The sequence below is a fragment of the Melanostigma gelatinosum genome (genome assembly GCF_949748355.1).
Source record: "Melanostigma gelatinosum genome assembly, chromosome: 16".
Taxonomy (NCBI): Eukaryota; Metazoa; Chordata; class Actinopteri; order Perciformes; family Zoarcidae; genus Melanostigma; species Melanostigma gelatinosum.
In genome coordinates this window covers 19,926,620-19,948,018 of record NC_136649.1, presented here as the reverse complement: position 1 = coordinate 19,948,018, position 21,399 = coordinate 19,926,620, and the positions used below count along the sequence as shown (strand labels likewise).

The 21,399-nt window shown below is 42.4% G+C and overlaps 1 protein-coding gene across 1 annotated transcript in view; it reads left to right on the top strand.

Annotated features, from left to right (window-relative positions):
* Nucleotides 1-3,894: 3,894 nt before the first annotated feature.
* The window catches only part of sash1b (SAM and SH3 domain containing 1b), a gene marked incomplete at both ends in the record, with an annotated part of 29,004 nt that continues 11,499 nt past the window's right edge, over nt 3,895-21,399 (top strand). Inside the window, one exon of the mRNA XM_079286167.1 lies at nt 3,895-4,371. Coding sequence (XP_079142293.1) covers nt 3,895-4,371 — 477 coding nt within the window. The remainder of the gene's footprint in view (nt 4,372-21,399) is intronic.

The window sequence follows — 21,399 nt, the reverse complement described above, 5'->3', positions numbered from 1 at the left end:
ATATATATATATATATATATATATATATATATATATATATATATATATATATATATATATATATATAAGAAGTAAAATAAGTTTGTATGTTGGGCATTGAATTTTTTTTTTTTTTTCTTTTCCTTTTGGTGATTAAATGCCCAAAAAAAGTGCTGAAAATGTTTACTCCTGATGAAGAGTTTACGCTGATCTATCAGAAAAATGAAGAGTTGATACACTGGAAAACCCCTGAAGTTCTTCTAGTCTTCTGTCTTTCAAGGGGCTGTAGCTGAGTCATGTCTAAGAAGAAAGATGTGTTGAAGGGCAATACAAAGATTGTCCTTATGATTAGCATAAATGTATATTTTGGTTACAATTCTTATTTTTTTGTGATAAAGATTCTATCTATACACGGTTACTCACATTTATTTTTGGCGTTCTGTCGCAGCTGATTTTGGTCTCGTTTCTCGATGTGTAGGAGGAAGAAAAGCATGCGTCTCTTACGGCACCGTGGACGTGGTGATGCTGTCTTGGTGTTCAGAGCTGCCAGTAGAAATGACCAAGCACCAGAGTGTCACACTGGTCATCTCTCTCTGAACCATTCACTTCAAAACGGTTTCTCTTCTGCCTTTGCCTCATGATGCATATAACCTAACCTCTACCTATGTGTATGTCTGTGTGTGTGTGTGAACATGCATATATTCAGGAATATGTGTATGGGCGCCAGTATTTATTATACTACATAGATGCAGTGTATTACAATAGGTCTTTTGAGGTTTTTGCTTTTGCTTGACAGTGTTTTTCAATGTGGTTAACTAGAATTCTATTGTACTTAGATTTCTTCTTCATGAGGTGCGGGGATATGCTGCTATTTGTGTCGCTGTAGGAGCATTACCTGTTGGTCTTTTTGTTTTGAAAAACGGAGACAATTCTTTGTCCGTCCAGATTGCTGCCAAATGTTGTGAATAACGGGACGGCTGGACACAAATCTGACAGTGCGGGTTCAGGCAACGTTGACATATTGTACGCTTGCGGCCATGTTCTTTTCCGACGCCAAAGAGTTGCTTAATTTCACACAGTTGTCTTGATTTTTCCCAAATGGTAAGAGTCAGTCTGGATACTGTGGGCGACACTCTTGAGTGAAGACGTCTACCGGGTGTTGGGCAGGGCAGCTTGGCTTTAGTTTTTTCTTACGGGCATGACACACTCATTACCCAAACTGCTGTACATGTGTTCAGAAGACAAGCAACGTGAATTAGAAGAGTTTTATTCCAAAATGAGATCATCTGACTAACACTGACCTCATGGGAAATGGTTGCAGACGTTAGACGTTTTCATCCATTTTGTATTAAATCTTGTATACGTGGGAGGTGTTGCGTTATCAATTACAACGAAGATGTTTTATCCAAGCTGGATGAATACTTTTTGGAATAAAACCTTTCACTTTTAGCCGGCTGATTTGAAATCTGCTCAACTGTATACTGCTGAGAGAAACTGATCTGAAAGAGCAGTTATGTGGGTTTTGCACTATTTTTTTTTTGTACTTAAAATAGTTTAGTTTTGTTTTTGTGTTTATTTTTCTCTGTCCCATTTTGTTATTTTTGAAAGGACCAAAACATGACTATCTATGCTTATGTCATTTGCCAATTATGCTGATTGCTTCACTCTCAGATTTGTTTTCAATGTCAGGTTAATGATACTATGATATATTTATATATTTGAAAACAAATAAATATATACTTTTAATTTCCATAATCTATTAAAAATGAATACCTTTAATGTAAATTATTTGGATAGAATAACTCATTAATGTCCAAACAATGGTTGTGCATAATTATCCATCACACATACATGACAATAAACATTTTCTGGTTCTGTAGTGAACATGCTCATCTCAAATTCAAACTGTGCTCCTGCAGGAGGGTCACCTCCTCTTTGTGGGCCGCTGAGACTTTCTACAAAGTGTGGCCTCGACTTTAAAGTGCTTCAGTTTGCAACATATATGGTCTAAATGGTCTCTTATTGCACATTGAAGGATGCATGATATTAAGTGTTTACAAACTTGAAGCAACCATGTATTATCCCTCTTGGAGATTGTCTGTCTGTCTGTTCTGGCATTTGTATTTACCACCATGTTGAACAAATCTGAAGTTATGATCACGCGTCTGAAGGTGTCCCATTTTCATTTGAACATGCCAATTGTGTACATGTGAGAGATTGTATTTATTTTATTGGTACATCCGTTTATGTTATTGTTTGCTTCATGACAACTCTTGCTCTCCCTGCACTGTCGAAATCGGAGCTCGGCTCACAGCAGCGTGCAGGAGAGCTCAAGGGTTTCTCAGTCGCCATACTTCCATCCGTCCGTCTGTCTTCTGGGATGAATATCTGTGGAGTTGCAGTATTTTCTCATAGTAGGCAATTTTTGTACAGTTTTATTAAAATAAATTTCACATGGATGTCTGACTTAATCTGCTGCCACAAGCAATTTAGACTGTAGATACAGTATATATAGATATTATTGTGCAATGGAAAATAAATGTAAAACCAATCATAACATGTTTTGTCTTGTGTTTTCTGTTGTACCGTTTGTTCACTGAATTCATTTAAAGAAATAAATGCTTTACTTCTTATATGAACTATTTGTCCCTCCATAAATCGGCTGTGCTTCTTGGATTTATACCACACATTTTTCACATTCCAACATTCAGACAATTTCTTTTCAGATAAAACTCAAATTGTGGAAGAAAAAAAAATACTATTCTTGTCCTGTATTGTATCTTGTAATGTTATGGTATTTTTCAAGTGTTTTCTTTTTACTTGTTTTTCATTAAAGGTGCACCTATACATTATTAGATCATAAGCTTTAAAAAGCCATATTGGCGTCAGTCCATTGTTAATTTATTAACAATTGTTAATTTTTAGCCACTTTTTCCTAATACCACTGTATTTCACGACTGGTAAGAATGGTTAAAAGCCACATAGCTCAATCTTAAATTATAGTACAGATCCAAACATGTTTTTATTCCAAGCTGAATTTGGGGGTAAAATGTTTCATTGTTTGATTTAAACATTTTGCTCGAACAAATATGGCATCTTGAGTATCTCACGCAATTTATTCACCCTTGAGTTGCTGGATACTGTTAAACATTTTTTTTTATGTGGTTTAATTATTGATTTTATGAGTCTTTTAGTCTTAATTTGATTTTACTCACGAGTCCTACATTTCCCAGAAGCCCCGGCAGGTGGCAGTGATGCTCCTTGATCTCCCGTCGTGCAGCGGGGTAAAAGCTACAGCAGCATGGGAACTGAAGCCGACGCGGCTGAGCATCTTCACACACAGCCTGGACCGGCGGATGGAGCAGATAAGTTATATACGGTGCTACGGGCGCAAAGTAAGCCGCAACTAGTGCGCTCTGAACAGGTATAGAGCATTTTGCACGTTTTTATTTTCCTCATGGTAGTTATGTATCGCTCTGGCGTCAGCCTCTTTAAATTTGTGCGCTGGATGAATGTTTGACGGACCCTGTGAGCGTCTTTGCCCTGCAGCCGGTGCGATGAACGAGACAAAGAGGATGCATGCAGCCTGAGGAGACGCGGACTGGGCTTCACAGAAGTGTGGTCAACTCGATTTAAGTCTTTTCTCACCGGATAACTTTACGACACCGTCGACGACAGAAAGTAAGTTAGCGTTAGAGTCGACAAGAGATTCTGAACCTGTCTTCGGCTGTTTTTTGCTCAAGAGAACTTCATCGGAGTTGAAATTGTTAAAGGAGTTTCTAACATGCAGCCACGTTGCTGTCTCCAGTTATGCGTTCACGGTGGTCACAACTAGTTGATGCGTTTAATTTGGAGAATTGAACCTTGTGGATGTTCTGTGGACCAGAGGCAGGCCTCCTTGAAACCAGTTTTAAGATGAGCCTGGGTCCAAACCTCGTCCACGAGTGGCTGTCCAAGCTCCACCTGGCCCAGTACGTGGAGTCCTTCATTGACAATGGCTATGATGATTTGGAAGTTTGTAAACAGATTGGGGCGCCAGACCTCGACGCCATAGGTGTCCAAATTCAGTACCACAGACACCGGCTGCTCACAGCGGTGCACAAGCTCAAATATGAGGACGTAAGCAAAGCTCCTGGCTACTATTTTACCTTGGAGCCCCAGGATGCCTCTACTTGCAACCACTCTTCACACTCCAACAGAGAAGATGACTTCAGGACTTTGAGCTCACAGACCGCAGGAATACACGAGGCCTCCTGTCCTGGAAAGCACAACCCGAGATTCACAGAGTGTAATGATTTTGTGACTTATCCCAAACTGAAGCTCAAGGTGCTGTTAAGGGATAAACTTGCAAAAGATGGAATCAACCTGGGAGAAGCACCTTACACCCATAAGGTAGGCAATTTACCTCCTTTTAAAAAATGTTTTAATCAGTATGATGATCTTAAATGCGGGCTCTTCACGCGCTGTCTCGTGGGATTTCAGTCAGTTACTCTGTTGTGTTTGTGATGAAGAGTGTGACAAATGTCTTTGATGGCGCTGACGTCCAAGGATGCTTTGGTTTCTGTGGCAAAGATCTACTGAGAGTCAGTGTAGTGTTGTTAAATTTCACTTTCTCTTAATGAAGCAAAACATTGTCGCACTTGATCACGATTCACCAACTCTCATGAAAAGATGTAAGGACCCCTAATCAATTTTAGGTTTTAATTGGCACGTTTTTTTGCCGAGTGGAACACGATTAACAGCTTGTTCCGACCTTCACTGCTCATTAAAAGTTATAGCAGAAGTAAGGTGATTTGGATTAAAGCACACTACCTTTTTTATGTACACGCATCTTTAATACATTTTATGACATTCGCTGCATTCCAACTGTTGTTGTGTTAGGCCTACATATAATTCCCAGAATGCCATTAACTTGCAGAGAATGGACATGAACTTGTTGCATTCAACTGTGGGTTCAGACCTTTGCTTAAAGACAGCATGTCGCCGCCATCATCCTGGCCTATAGCACTAGTCACACTTCCAAAATATGGTGTTGAATCCACAGTGGTGTAGAAATTAAGCATATAAAATATCAAGAACATCATCATTCGCAGGAAGTTTTAGGAGACCCCTGGTTCTGGATGTTTACATGGTGAGCATGGTAGTGATGGCATCGTGAGTAACCGAGAGATAAATATACATTACCTTTGAGGCCGTGAGGCTGCTTTGCATTCTGGTCTATTGAGGCCACTGTCCATTGAGTCGTTAGTACCAGTAGCTCTGCCTTTCTACTCATTTAATACTCGATTACTCCTCGTACTGTTTGATGGTTTAAACGATGCGAAAGTGAGTCAAGAAAGAAGCCGTTGCTCCTGACAGTGAGACCTGTGTGTCGCGTGCTATCTCGTTGGATTAGTGTGAGAGTGAGTTGGTTGTAACATGGTCGTGCAAAACGTAAACCTTATGCTTTACAGTTAACAACGATGGCCTCTGTAGGCAGAGGTCAGTAGGACAATGGATCAGTTGGCCTTGAAGACAGATGTCACATTTACTGACCGCTTGCCATTTTATTTCTGGAGATCTTCTCTGTTCTGCCAACCGTCTGTGTGGACTGCACTGGCTGTTGGGTTAATGTAATTGCAGAAGATATTTATCCACGCAGTCCATGGAACACTCTGCGACTCGTCTGAGACCAGCCAGACGAAAAGCTGAGCGGCACATTTGGCATAGTTTCAACAATCTGTCACCATCAGCGGAAGGCGTGATGGATGCATTCTGGATTTGACAATACTGGGCCAGACGGTACAAGGCACACTGGGGAAATGTCTGTCGGCATGAATCCCTGCAGCAGCGCTGTTTAGACACTTCCCCAGAATATCTTTACACTTTCAGACTTGAGGCACACCGTTTTTATTCTCAGCAATGGTGCTTAGCCAAGAGAGAACTTCTTTTAATGCACATGTCTACTGCTCTTGGTTTTGTCTTCTGCACAGCAACAATGAATGAATGAATGTGGTCAGAGGAGCAGCTTTCCAGTTAGTTTGAGCTGATCTTTCTCCCATAACGGATCATAGAGGATGTTGAATCTGCTTTTCTTGATCCCTTTACATATGCCTTCCTGTTCTTCAGTATGGAACATTCCGTTGTGTTTGATGCATTCTCATTTATTCTAACTAAGGTAGTCTAATTGGAAACGTGTATTTAACCTCTGTAGCTTTAAAATAGTTCCACTGTACCAACAGTATTCTGTGCTTCTGGCCAGTTTCACAGCTACTTCATGAAAGATTCAGAGGCTGTAAACTACTAAGTGCAAAGGCACTTTGTGGTTCACGTCCAACCTTCGTGTGTGTTACAGCTGATACTGGCACAGTTAGATTCATCTGAAAAAGATTGAGTTCTTTTGACTCAACCGCATCCCAAGCTCTGGAGTCGTGCTGAGGTTTTAGGTTCATTCACAGGCCCAACCTATGAAATCTGTTACTGATTGAGATTGTACAGGAGTGATAGCAGCTATATGCTCTGCTAGTTACAAGGATGGAGCCTCTGCAAAGGACAAATCATTTCTGTTTGACTTTGGTTCACCAGCCCTTTGTGGTTAACATTTCGAGTATTACGTCATCCTGCTGCATTTCAGCAGGAAATGGGCCAACCTTTTTCTGCCCATTAAATTGTGCCCAGTGGATCCCCCTCCATACAGATCACGGAGACGTGCGTGATTATTCAATTTGTTAACTGTGTGACTATCAGTTTGATTTGGTGCAGCTCGTCAGCGCAGGGTGGATTTCAGGCACTCAGGTGAAACTGGTCGGCTCTGTGTGATAACAGCAGTTTGGCCTTTCGGGTTCATTATATTTAGTCCATTGAACAGTTGCAGAATGCAGGTATGTAGGCCAGTACGGCCCACTTTCTCCCCAGAAATAGCGTACAGCAGCTTCAGGCGAAGTCTGGCTCTGCCTGCCACACTTCTTTGCTTAAATTTGTGCCGAGCTGGACTAAATATCAGTACAGTAAGATAAGAATAGGATATCAATGTTGCGATTTGGTTATTGTAACATAATTCATTGTTGTATTGTTTTACTGTTTTTATCGGCAGGAATACCATAAAGTGCAACGCAGATGTAAGCGGGGATTGATTTGAAAGTTGTGTTAGCACACACACAAATACTGAAGCGCACACACACAGCTCTCCACAAGGCTGGTTTTCATACCACACAGAAATAATGGCAAACACTGGCAATGGTCTCTGCCAGAAGAATGAGCAACTTGTAATACTCCACACCAGTATGAACTCTACTGTATTTTACCCTATAGGCCAGTTGCCATTCCTTCACTCTTTTTTCTTTTTTACACTTGTGTAGCGTCGTTTGTGTTTAATCTCAGTGATATCAGACCACAGTTTGTTGTGTCCACAGGCCCTATTCTGTCTGCAGTTCATGAATCGCAGTGGTTTCGATCTGTAATCCCACAATGTATGGGTCGGTGTGGGTTTGGTAGTGCAATCAATGAGCAATCTGCTTTTCTGACTATTCTGCACGCATGGGAAGTTCACAGAGGCCCGCAGGACATATTCGTGACTTTGAGAGAGAAAAAGTAATTTGATAAAAGTTGGTTGCGCTGTAAATGACCTAAGCAATGGCACCACAACACATGTTTCATTGAAAGTGTTTATTAGAAACATTCTACCAAAAACAAAAATTCCCAAGACATTACGAAGAACCATTAAGTTGGAGCTTGTATGAACACAAATAATGTAGTATTATAAAATGCACAGCAGATGCTCATGTTTACAAACCTGATTTATATATTCAATACCAGTGTGTGTGTGTGTGTGTGTGTGAGAGAGAGAATTTAGAATTCAGTTGTTAACTTCAGCAAGAGCGCATCAAAACGATTAACAAGCTTTCTAGACGTGCATCAACAGATCAGCCTTTTCAAGTTGACAGCAAAGCATCCATTTGATTGTCCATCACACACACAGACCCTGTAGGAAAGGATTCCTTTTATAGCCGTCTCAACAATGAGCTCCAAATCCCCCAGCAGGCCTCATTGCAGTGCCGGGCCTGAAAAACGTCCTCGGAATGGAGAACAAATCTCAGTTGTTCAGAAGGCTTCCCTGTGTCCCTCTGCTCGAGGATCGGAGGACAAGCAGAACCAGCAGGCCGCTTTTGACGGGAGAAAAGCCGCTCTGAATAGATCCGGGCAAAATACCGGTACAAGCTCGGCAGCAGCTGACAGCTGTCTCTGCCTTTTGTCACGAAAACATGGAGACTGAACAGAATAAAGGTTTTAAAACACCAGCAATGCTTTTACTTTAAGGACTTCTTCAACATTATGGAGGATCTGTCAATACATGACATGTATTTTTGTTGTTTAATTGTTGATAAAATCCTTTTTTTCCTTCAGTAAACGAAAGCACTTTGTAAAAAGTTGTTCACGAAGTGCTTTTGTGAAAATACCAACATGAGGAAAATTAGGTCAGTTGGTGACTCCTTATGTTGGTGTTTTCAGGTTATCACCCAAGTTCTGGGATTTCCATTAAACTCCGATATTATGCGCTGTAGCTTTATGATCTAGAAGGAACACTGGTTTTATACAAACAGCCTAACACACAGTGCTGGACTGTAGTCTAAGTGCATGAATCATATATATATTCATCACATTTGTGTGTGTGAGCTATCCTTTGCCACTGTCCTCTTTCATATCATGTCCTGTTCTACTGTAGGGAATGCCTACTCATGGACTCTATTCATGGTATGCCAGTATAAGGCAAACCACTGGACCATTACAGGAATATTGCTGGATTATAGCACTGACGGTGTCGAGGGGGGTTGAAAAGTATTGCGCTCAAAAGCTCAACATGCCATGAACATGCTTGTCACTTACAGTTTGAGATTCGAGTAATTCCTGTCCGGTTTATTACTCATGCGGTGGTCTGTTCCCCTCCTCAACACAGCAGGACAAGGACGGTTGTCATTGTACCAGCACATATTGAGCCACTGCGCTTTACTCCACTGCTGAGTGATATCATAGATGTATGACTTCACAAAGGGAAGACTTTGCTACGTATAATGTAGGCCACTGTGTTAAACAGAGCACAAATCAGTGACCTATATTTGTGAATTTAAGATTAGATGTGTCCGGTCTAAGTGGACCGGAGGTTCAAGACAGATGTAGATAGCAGCTCATTGTTCTGTGTTTATTCTTTTATCCAGTTCATTTCAAATGGCCCTCTCTCTCTCGCTCTCTCTCTCGCTCCTTGTGTTGCCTTTAAGTAGAACTTATTCAGAAGTGCATCACCCGCTTATGTCCAGCAACACACCATTTCCATGCGGAGTTTGGACACATAACACATTTTCTTTTTCTGTTTTCTTTGATTGTAAAGTATTCAGTGGACACATTTCCCTGAAGCACCCCCAGCTCTTGAAACAGCCTTTACCTCTCTGTTGCTTCAGCTATGGTATTACAATGCTAAGTAGGTCTTTGAAACTGTGTGGCGCTCTCTGACTATAAATCACTGTGCGGTAGTGTTTTGTTTTGTGGCAGACGCACGCTGGAGGCCGTTGAATTGAGTGAGGACGTTTGAATCTGTATTAGAGCAAGCAAGGACACCGGCACTGGATGCGTTAGACTGCTGCTGCTATTTGAGAATAACACATTTTGGGACACATGACAGTTTTCAGGTGTAGTCAGTTTGATTTGTTTTGTCCGAGTTAAAATATAAAGTTTCCCACAGACTCCCGAATATCGGCTCTTCAGCTCTTATGTTGACATTTTAAAGCTGTGAACCGCCGGCGTTTAGTCTACATGTTGAAATCTGTTTAGAGGCAATCAAAATGCTCACATTCTCAAATCGTGCATCTTGTAAGTCAGTCCGAGGGTTTTCCTTTGTTGATGCATTTGTGGACCCACCTATCAGATTTAACATCATACGATGCTCTTAAAGCTGCTTTGGAGACTTGTATGCTTCCCAGCAGCAGCTTTGCCTTTAACCTGGCATGGATTTGGGTTTTTGAGCCCTCACCCGTCTCTCTCTGAGTGTTGTGTCACCACCAGGCTCTCGGAGGTCGTTGAGCCACATTGACCTTGATCACATTCCATTGCGAGGGTCCAACATGCTCCCTGGGCTATTTTTACTACATGTGCAAGATCGACCAATTCAGCGGCGCCAGCAAGTATTTTCAGTCAGTCAAGCAGACAAACTTTAGTCGCTAGAGGTAGATTATCTTTCAGAGAGAGGCACCATTACTCTCATGCAGTTGTATTGTAATGTATTTTGTTATTTATTTCTGCATGATTGGATACAATATATTGGTACATTTTAATGGATTTATGTAATTCTTGTCAGTCTAAGACCCAAGGATTTCTGTTACAGGAAACAACTTTTTATTTTTATAAAAGCTAATTCATTCATCTACTGTATATGTAATTCATCTACATTATTTTTGTATTGTAAAAAGTTCAAATTCATAATTTCTGTATAGTACAACGATCCGGCTAAAGAGACTGTTAGCAAATGCTTCTACTTACTAAAGGTTTTGTAAAGATTAATAAAACCAACACAGAGGCCTAACTAAACTGTTTATATGCCCTCAGGATAACTAGAGTAATCATCATGACTTGAACTGAAACATTAAAACACTTATGTGACCATACAAGGCATTGTGTTTTATTCCTTCCTAGAGATGCAATCTATTAGTCCTGTATTTCTTTTATATAGGTCGTGTATGGATTGCAGCCTGTCTGTTTACATTAGTGCATGCATGGCACGTTTTAATGTGACTCACTGTCAGAAGAATACTGCTGACAGAGACTTTGCATGTGATGTATGAAATTCCAGGAAGGACACTAATCCACAGTTGACATCTAGTCAATTCATGTTTTGTTTTTTTCCTTCATCTAGAATTTCCCTTTTTCCATGTCTTACCACACAAAACATTAGAAGATGCACATTCAAAGAATCATGTCTGTCAGGCTGCTGTAAGTCCACTTCATACCTCAGGTTGTCTGGCACTAGTGCTTGAGCTGTTCCCTGGTTAAATTCCGAAACAGTAGCTGTGAGACAATGCTCCCTAGACTTCAGATTTGCTTTGAAGAAGATTGAGCCAAAACATGGAAAGAAGCGCCAACATTTTCTATCACAACTCTACTTTCCGTCCAATTTTGTTATATTGTGTGCAGCGTACTACAGTACGTGCCTCTGCAAATTGCTACCCGGGGACAAATAAAGTGTATTGAATTGAATAGAAGCTAAAGCCTACAGATCACAGTTAACAACCACATCGCCTGGTGTTCGAGGCAGAAGATAATGAAGCTACTGTTCCTGTAAAGCCGGGTATGGCTTACCGTAGCGTTGCAATCATTAAAAAGGAAAAGCAGCAACTCTATACATTTCGTATACCTTCAGTAGCTTGCATTGCAAGAAGTGCTAATCCTAGTTAATGATGTGCTAACGTACTCTGCTAATATTAGCTGTGAAGATGCGTAACATTTTAGAAACTTATTTCTCCTTCCAACCTCTCTGGAGTATTACTATTACACGTAGCACAGGTACAAAGCCTAACCATGACTACCTATCATTGGCCAGTCTGCGTTCAAGAAGTGCATTGAGAAAGTGACAGTGTACTTCTCATCTTTTGACCATAATGGACCACCACTCAAGGTTTGGGGTCAGCTTTGAATGGTCTTTGCCTTGCTTCTCATCTGTCATCAAGTGCTTCCATGCTGCATATCTTCTACATCTTATGTGAATACATGTGGCATCTCTTTCAATAATGGATATGTTTTTCCTGCCTCAGTAATTGTGAGGATGCCTGTTCCTCTTTAAAAAAAAAAAAATAATTTAAAAAAAAAGCTTCTGAGGAGCAGGCTGTGCCTCCTGGGAAAGTAGATGGCAGTAAGCAGAGAGCTTTGGTTGTTGTGTACTGCGCTACAACGTATCCCTGAGGTCAACACTGGGAAGTCGTAGATATGTGAGTGTTTCTGAAACCATTAGGTGGTTTGTTTTTGTTATCAACTGAGAGAATCAGGGCAAACTAAATTGTTGCACTCTGTGAGGCTACGCATATGAAGTAGTAATGCCTGTTGTGAAATATTGATCGTCACTTCTTATATCTGCACAGGACGCTGCTGCAGTTTGGGTCGGAAGGCTTTGGTTGGTTTTGTCCATATCTTTTGCCAACATTCTCATGTTTGCTGTTTATTGTAGTCTTTCTTTAGGAGGGCTTAGTGAAAGGGCTGTTGCTGTTATGCTTAGACTTTAATCTTACAGTGGGACAGCGCTTACCAACTGTCAATGCTATGTAAAAGATTCAGATATTGAAGGCTGAAAAGGTCACTTGCATGGTTCAGTTCAGATATAAATGTGAGCAGACGTCGGTGACTTTGAATTTGATTGGAGTAGATTGCAATAGCAATTAGCTGTTTTTGTTATTCGTATAAATCGTTATTTTGTAGAGAGAAGAAATTGATTTAATTTGCTTCAAGAAAACTATATTTCAAAGCTGTATTGCTAGACTGACTTGATAAGATATCAACAGTGTTTGTAGTACTTATGTTTCGGTATTTATTTACCTTTTTACCCACTAGTATGCCTCAAAACACTCAAGCGGAAATAATGTAGCCATCCCAGTTGTTTTCCAAATATTTTCCTTTTTGTGATCATCAGACTGGATCCTAATGTCTCCCCTAGATCTTCCCAAAGGCCAGTGTTTGGACCATTGCTACTAATGAAAACTGTTCCGATGGATGGCCTCTTACACTTTTCATACAGCTCTGTGATTGAGATTAGGTTTGACTTTCATTGTGTCCATCAATTTGTAATTACACTGAAACTGCTGTTCTAGCAGCAGCAGCAGCAGCAGCTTGGCTTCCATCTGAAACCATCACCGATGCAGCACAGTGACTCTGAATCTGGGCTCCCTCTGAGTAACCACTGTCGGTTAAATGATAAAATCAGTTGCCCTCTATATAACATTGATATTAACATCTGAACGACCACAAATGGGACTCACCTTCAGGGTATGAGCTAATGATTCCCAGTGGACAGTGGGCACTGTGAGATGCAGTGTTATTTTCCGCTTCGCTGGCTAATCTGGCATCTGTCGTACACGGTTGCCAGATTCCAAACAACCGTAGAAATTCATTCTGAGCCCCTTAGAGAGGAGTTGGTTTTGACCTTTTGCCATATCGTTGATGTCTTTTTTTGGGACATGGAAGCATGTTTCCCCCCCCCCCCCCCTGTGTGTCCTCTCTCTCTGAAAACAGCAGAGTGCATTGGAGTTTATTTTAAACTTGCCTTTGTTTTCTGACCCATATATCATCTTTAGAACAATAACAACTGTGCATTGCAAATGGAGCCCGTCTAGAGTGACTCTGTTTTGTTTTGATCTGAGAACGTAATTTACTGCAGCAGTGACGGTGTGCCATATAAACAGCTGCTCACTCATAGCAGTGGCGGCTCCAGTCAGTTGTATCTGAGTCATTGTTTGCCTGTTTTTTGCCTCGAGTCAAATCGATAATACGCCAGCGTTTCATGCCCTCCGCTGCGTCAGTAAAATAAAATGACGACTGGAAGAAAAGGAAATAAAATGAGCCCAGCTGGGCTCCAAGTTAATAAGAAACCCGGACTTTAGAATACCGATGGATAACCACGACAGTAATGTTTTAACCACAAAGATGTTTCTCGCTCTGCTCGTGGAAAATGTTTTGTGTCTGATCAACGAGCTCTGCAGACCTCTGATGGCTGTAGTTTTACATCAACTGTTTGTACAAGGAGACCATTAAAAAGAGGAAGTGTTCTGGTCATGGCTGGTGGGGAGGCTGCAGAGAAATGCAGAATGTTCGTATGTGTGAGGAATGACAGGTATCTGCTCGGGCCTGCAGGACGGACTGAGAATATGACATGCCATAACTGTATGTCAGCACTGAATATATTAGAAATATGTTGTTTGTCACGTGTGGGCTAGTTCTATTTCTGTGTGGCGTATGACTGCAGTATGAGCAGAGCATGCATGGCCAGTTTCAGAAGTAAACGAAGTGACTCGACCACCGGGGTCATTTCGATCTCTCTGCACATAACTGCACTGAAGCAGAATTAAGCCCAACCACTGCGGAAATAAATGGATCGTTTTAATCGATTGTTCATTTTTTTCAAATGTGAAGATTATTTCTTTGTCGTATATGAAAGTACAGCGAGCATCTTTGGGTGTTGCGCCGCTGCTTGAATAAATAGATCACCTTGGGTTAAGGTAAACTTTACCAGACATTTTTCCACAATTTCCGACATTTTTAATAGTCTTGTTCTGCAGTTGGTTAAGGTAATACCGTGTGCCTGTATATGAATCATCTATTACAATCATCCACATCCAATATCCAAATGCATAGTCATCTAAAACCAAGGCTGGGCTTTATGACATAATACAGTAACATGACTGTTGGTCCAAAGTGGTAGGTGGACTGTGTGACAATACTGAAGAAATGATGGAGAAAAGACATTAAGCCTAAAGGGAGAGAGACGAAGAAAGATGAGGCAAGCAGGACGAATTAGATTAAAAGAAGACGCGCGAAGCACACAGACGGTGAGGAGGCTGTGAATTGAGGGCTGGACGGAGAGATTTTCAATTAGGAAAATGATCTATGTGCCATCGAAGCGTGACATTCCTCTGAGAGGGCGAGGGCCAGATTTGAACGAGCATTCGGCCAAAACTCGCCAGCTCCACGGTGACGTGATGATGAACTGGATCTAAATGAATTAACAAATTTCTGTCACAACTCTCCTTTCACAGTCGTCTTATTTCACAATAAAGGCATTTGTGCAGTGATGACTCGGCATATACGATGAATTTTAAAGAAGAGATGCCGCGATAAAAATAAAGGCAAACGGCCAGATATCGAGCAAGAGATCGATTCCAGTGATCATAATCACCGTGTCAGTCTTATTGACTTTAAATGAGTTTTTCCTAGTGAAACACATTTGTGAGTGAAACATAAGTGTGAAAAATATATGAAATTTCAGCAGAATTAATTACATATCAGCCTTTTAGTACTGTTCACCAGTGTATGTTGTACAGGGAGGAGAATCTGAGCCTCACGAAGTCGAGGTTTAAAAGCTGCACTACGATAAGCAGATCAAGAATCTCACCAGTCACAGAAGAGGGATCCCTGAAAGCGAGACCCCTCTTGAATGTTGAGCTATTTTCAAACGGAAATTCAGCTTCAGTATAGATCCTCATGCAATTGTTATGTCAGAGCATGCTTCGCTAGCGGCGGTTATCCTCCATTAATGGATGTAGCCGCTGTACGGCAGGTGTCCTTGGAACGACGGAGGAGGTGAGGGAACATCTGAGAGTGCAGATGATGAGATTGAGTCGGACAGGAGGGGTCGTCACCAGCCCTGTTGGGATTTCTGCGGTTGTCAAAATGGACCACGGGTGAGCACGGTCTTCTGAATGTTTGAAGCGCATCGTAAGATCTCAGTCATTCCTAGAATAAGATAACCGTTTTGGTTGTGCAGTGTGTAGTTCAAATGTCTGTCAGTGTCTGTGGAGCAACATGTGTTAGCGTGCAGATGCAGTCTGGTGTCTCCGCCGGGAAATTTAAATACTGACAACAGCCCACTCTGCTTTAAAGCCATTGAATGTGACACCGTCTCAGGTCAGAGGTCCACTTTTTCTCTCTTTTTTTCCCAACTAACTTAATGCTGTGCATCGTGTGTTTTTCAAGTCAATGACTCCTCTGCATGTTCTGACGTAGTGGCCTTGTGAGGGGTGAGCCGCCGCACTCATCACGTAGCCGGAGACGGTATCGCGGCACAGTCACACGAGGATGATTACCCAAAGCACAGGGGTGAAGGGCATAAATGATTTAAACATGCTCCAGAAAATACTAACAATCCACAGGCTGCTTCACTGCAAACCCAGAGCCGTTCAAAACACCACGAAACACACTGCCATGCAGAGGGGATTCAGTACACACACAGTAATTTAACTGAGATGTAAAGGGGATGACTCTCTCTGTCATCTCTTCACTGCTTTGTTAAACGTGCTCCGAGGAGCAGGGACAATCCAGAAGCTGCTTCAAAACGAGCCAAATGCAATCCGCTTTTGCAGTAATGTGTTATACATATGTCCAAATGTGAATTGTGCTACCTTTTTTATTTTTTATAGCAGAGGGATTTTTGCAGCCTGTAGTTGACGCCATCTTAATGTGAGTTTTCAGCTGATGTTTCAAATCCCAAATCAGATTTGCAAGATTTAGTGCGGTAGACCAAAGGTTGGTTCCGGGCCTGCCGTCTGTCCTCGTCTTCTTTGGCGTTTCACATGCGTCCTCTTTCAATCTGCACCTCTGGCTGGTTTTCGCTTAAATCTGTATTTATTGCTGCACACCAGAAGACAACAATGCAGTTATTAATTAATTAATTGTGTGCTGTCACTGTACCTTCTTTCAGGGTGAAAAACCCGGTTTGTGGCCATTTCTGTTCAGTCTACCTGCCCTCCAGAACGAGGCCATGAGAACCCCCCCCCCCCCCCCCCCCCCCCCCCCCCCCGCAGTCTTTTGTCTGTCAACAGAGAGAGATATTTGCTCAGTGACTGACTGGTGAGAGCAGAGCAGTGTACTGCAGACCTTGCTAATGCAGTTCAAAGGAGACGAGGTGCTTTGTATGCAAAGTGTGTATCCGTGACTGACGGCGTGCGCGTCACAGTGGAGCCCTTCCTATCAACCCCTTCATTTGAGACGTGTCAGAATCCACTTACCACTCAGACATGAATGGTTAAGCTCTTTCACCGAGCCTCTTATTTTCTTCTCTTAAGGGGGCCCAGGGGCCGTTGGTCTCGACGGGGCCCTTGGCTGTTCTGGAACAGCAGTAATTCTCACACAGAAACGGGCTTAAAAAAAAGGCGGCTACTTTAAATTTTCTAAAACATAAAATAAGTCTATTTTGGGGTCTATTAACACTCAACCCACAATTTTCTTTTTTCACTTAAAATAAGTTGAGGCTTGTTTGATTCTAGTCCCAAGGGCAGAGCATGTGGAAAACTTGTGATTCCAGTTTCAGTTATTTAAATGTTTCAACTTCAGTTGACTCATCTATAACCTCCCTGGGTAATCTGTAACAGTCACTAAACAGAGATTGGTGTCATGACATGTTTTGCCTTGGGTTCTTAGGACTTTAAGTCAGTTTGTGTTGTCGTCATCACAAATGTTCCATGCGATGTGATAACTGAGGCCACGGTCCTGATCGTATGCGCTAGTCTTTCCACAGACACACACATTGTGATCCTCACTCTATTGAGAACAGGCTGGTCTCCCCGGAGATCAAAGCTCAGATGAGTGCTCGGGGCGTTCCGGGTCAGCACCGACCAAATCCGGAGACTTGACGTTGATGGGAAAGAAGCTGGCTGTCGTCTGTCTCCGGCTCCCCGTGTGCGGCGAGGTGACGAGCAGCCCGCCGCCGCTGTGCAGCCAGGTGGAAAACTCCCCTTTCTGGCGTGAGTCGCCTTGGCCCTTTGGCACCGCGTGCAGAACGTAGCCCGCCACCATCTCCACCATCCATCTGCAGTATTATAACTTCCTGCTGCGGCTCCCTGCTCTGGAGTCAGTGGTCGGTTACTGAAGATGACGAGTAGAGGCAGTAAGGTTTCATGATTGGACAAAGATGCTGAGGGTTATTTCGCCACACATAACCCCAATCGCTAACGCTACAATCAAAACGAGGTCACCGCCCTGGTACTCGAAGCCTTCCGGATGTGTGAGGATGCTGTTGATTTGTAGACGCAGAGGAGTAAAATCACATCATGCTTCTTCTGGATCTGCTTCCACTTCGACAGCAATCAGTTACAAGTTGACTTTAATATTCAGTCGTTTATTAGGGCACGGAGAACGTTTTGGCATCACTGCACTTTCTTTATTGCCTGATATCGGACAGAATTGTCAACTCCTTGCACTCCATTTCCATCTTCAGGCAACTTTGACTTTTTTTTTTTTTTTAGGTTGAGAGGAAATATTTAGCTTTCGCTTTAATTGGTCCAATTTCTACTCTCTGTCATTCCCTTCAGCTCTCTATCGAGGGCAGGTTAGTGACGTGGAGTAGATATCTGCTGCCACCTGCTGGTGGACAGACTGCTAGTGTTAAAAGATTGTAAAGTACCAAAGACTTAATGAGACACGTTCGTTTCTATGATGTAGAATAGCCCTGCTTGTTTGTTATGTTATATACGACTTTATATTAATGTTTTTATAAAAGATGGGGAGAAGAGATGAAAGCAAGTAAGCCTTTCGTGTTAATTGAAGTGTACTTCTACCAGCATGCTCTTTTGTATGCCCATGTTTATTTGTGTCACACATGCAGTGTGCACGAACGATGTCATGTCATCCTTTATCATTCATTGACCCATAGATCAACTTGATGGACTAATTATGATGAAGAGCCATGTTAGAATAGTGGTGCACTGTTGTACTGTGAGGGTTTTAAGTTTTATTTCATGCATTAAGTGTCTGTGAGATGGGGTTTGAGGAATGTGCAGGAGTGGGGGTGGTGTGAAAGTGGCAGGGAGAGGTGTGACGTTTAGGACAATGGGGCATAGGCCCAGGTGGGGCTTGTTGGACTTCAGCCAATCAGTGAGCTGATCGATGAGCTGAGGAATGCAACTTTGAGGGGACAAAGGGTTTGAAACTGTGGGGGGTTTTCAGATCTTCTGCTGGCCACCGAGGAGGCAGACCAGCCTTCTGCGTGGCTCGGATTGGATCTCACATTTGATTTTATACATAGGTTTGTTTTGTTAATAATTGTGTGATTCGGTTTGTAACTGTTTGTATCTGTTTTTATGCTTCTTGGGGGGGCTATTTCTCCCTGTGTCCAGAAGTTGTGGCCTTAACAGTACCCAAAGGGTGTTGGAAGAAGTCGCTCCCAGTTTGGTTCGTGTCGTGCAAGCACACAAGGACACTCATGCGCTGGAGCACACATGCGCTGGAGCACACATGCTTTGCTGCTGTAACTGTGTTCCCCTGGTCGACAGTGGGCGGCGGTAACGCATGACGAACCAGCGCTGAAAACAGGAAAGAAGTATAAGGAAGGAAAGGCATTCACATGTAATGTAACTTTTGGTTGTTGCCAAGAAAGCTCCACTCCATAAACATGTCGTCACAGGTGTACAGACAGTCTGTGGTGGTCAGAGAGCCTCCACATCAGCAGAGGGAGACACATCTGTCCGATATGCCACATTTCATATAAGAACCAGACACATCGGTCTGAAGCAGCTGCAGACATAAACATGCAGGCAAACTCTCACACACTAAGAGGTGGTGGTTTATTTGAACATGTGAGTCAGCCGGAGAAAGCAGAGCGCCCCCCCCCCCCCTCCCCTCGACCAAGCTCCCCCTGCTTTATGCGAGCCGGACACCCCTCCCCTTCTCCTCGGGATGTATTGTCCGCCACTCACTCAGCTGAGTTAACTTTCAAAACGGTGCCTTTCACTCACAGCAGTGTGGTGGAACTGAAGAGCAGCGAGTGCTGGGGAGCTGCTGTTGGCAGCCAGATGCCCGTCTGTGGTGAGTGTATTTTTACGTTTGCACTGGAATGTGGTCCTATGGTTCGAGCTGGTAGCTTACTGTAGATTCATAGGGGGACAATTTCATTTATATCTTGTTTCAAAAGACAACTTGGTGTAGAGTGTGTGTGTATGTGTGTGTGTGTGTGTGTCTTTCCCTGTTGGGTTGTTTGCGGTTAATGAAGACTTTCATTTAATAGAAAAGCATAAACAAGTCTGTGCTTGTTCTTGTGATCTTTTGAAACGTCCCTCAATACACAGATATAATACAATAGTTTATCATAGTCAGTGAGGTTTACGACATGACAACCTCTGCTGAACTAAAGTCTCACTGTGACATTAAGTGAGAAAGAAGTTGTTTGATTGAACAGATGAATAACAAGCACGTGTGTTTGTTCAGGAGTTCTACGGTTATTTAGTCAAAATCTTTTTGAAATACGTTCATCAAATGGGATGTAAACATACAAACTTTTCAGTTGATTTGGGTTTTAGCACAATGTTGCTGCGTTACATCAGTCGGATGTTTCTGACAAACCTGATGGTCGAAATGGAGTTTACTTCACTTTACTCTCAGGACATTTATCATCAGAGACGTTGTCCGTCATGGTGTTATTTGAATGATCTGATCCTCTTCTTCTTGACTTTTCTCAGTGATACCGATCATTTACGGATGACCCAGCTCTGGTTTCCAAAAACGGTGAGACGAGACAGAGGACCTGTAAAAACACTCATTAGACACTGTGGGCCCTGGGGGCACGTGGATCTTTTGTCTGCCTATGAGATGCTCAGCGCCTGAGAAATGTGACACCACACTCTCCTTTTCAAGCCTCTGTGGTTGATGTCTCATGCTGCAGTTGTGGTTTGGAGACCCATTAATTAGGAAGCACGGAAACGTAAAGCAATATTCGCCCCAAAAAACCCACATTGTAAGAATCGTCGGCAGGAGAATGGAATTCATATTGTTTATTCGTTAAGGCTCACGTGTAACGCCGATGTATATACATGCAGCGTGTCTAATAAGCACTCTGGGGTGGGGGGGGCAATGCTATATCATGTGGCTGGGTCACAATAGGCTGTTTATGTGGATCCGTGGCAGTCTGAGGCGAAGGAGCGACTGCAGCCAGGCACAGCTCAGAGCTACTCGGTTGGCCCCGGCCTCGTCTCTTGACTGTATGAAAAGCAGCCAGATCGTCAGGCCGGTTTCGACCCGGGGGGGCATGTCACCAAATGAATGGCTCTCTTTTTCTGGACAGTTGAGCCAGTCACAGTCTATCGTGCCACGAGACAAGTGAGCCCACAGTATTGCTTTTCGCTGCAGAGGACTGTTTTCAGCGGGCACATTTGCATATACCCTCAGGGTGAAGCACCATAATAATTGTAATAATCATGTGTGAAACAGTTTATGGATATAATGGATGGCTATTATCAGACACAGCTTGTATTTGTCTGTCTAGTCTTAACTGGTGACTTCTCACATGTTGTCTTTTAATATTGTAACTGTTGAATTATCTTTAGCTATCTTTATAAGTTGTGAATGATTCACTGCTCTGCACTAACTGTATGATATAAGTTTTATTAATTTACACAGTGGGAGAAAATAGTAATAACATGGGTTCAAGCTTACTCGAATCATTAGATATTGATTTATTTATCAAGAAGAAGATATTTGTTCTGAACATAAAACATCAGCTACAAACATGAACAGTTTTGATATGAATCTGGACATTTTGGTCAAAATATTGCAAATGACAATGTGTTTTGTATGAATATGACACATGGAGCGACGTGTCTGCAGACTTCTGTACTTTATTTGGACAGTCAACTAAATTTGATCAACAAAGGTATGGTGTTGTTGAGGGTTGCTCCTGCACTTCACTGAAATAGGCCGAATACTCCA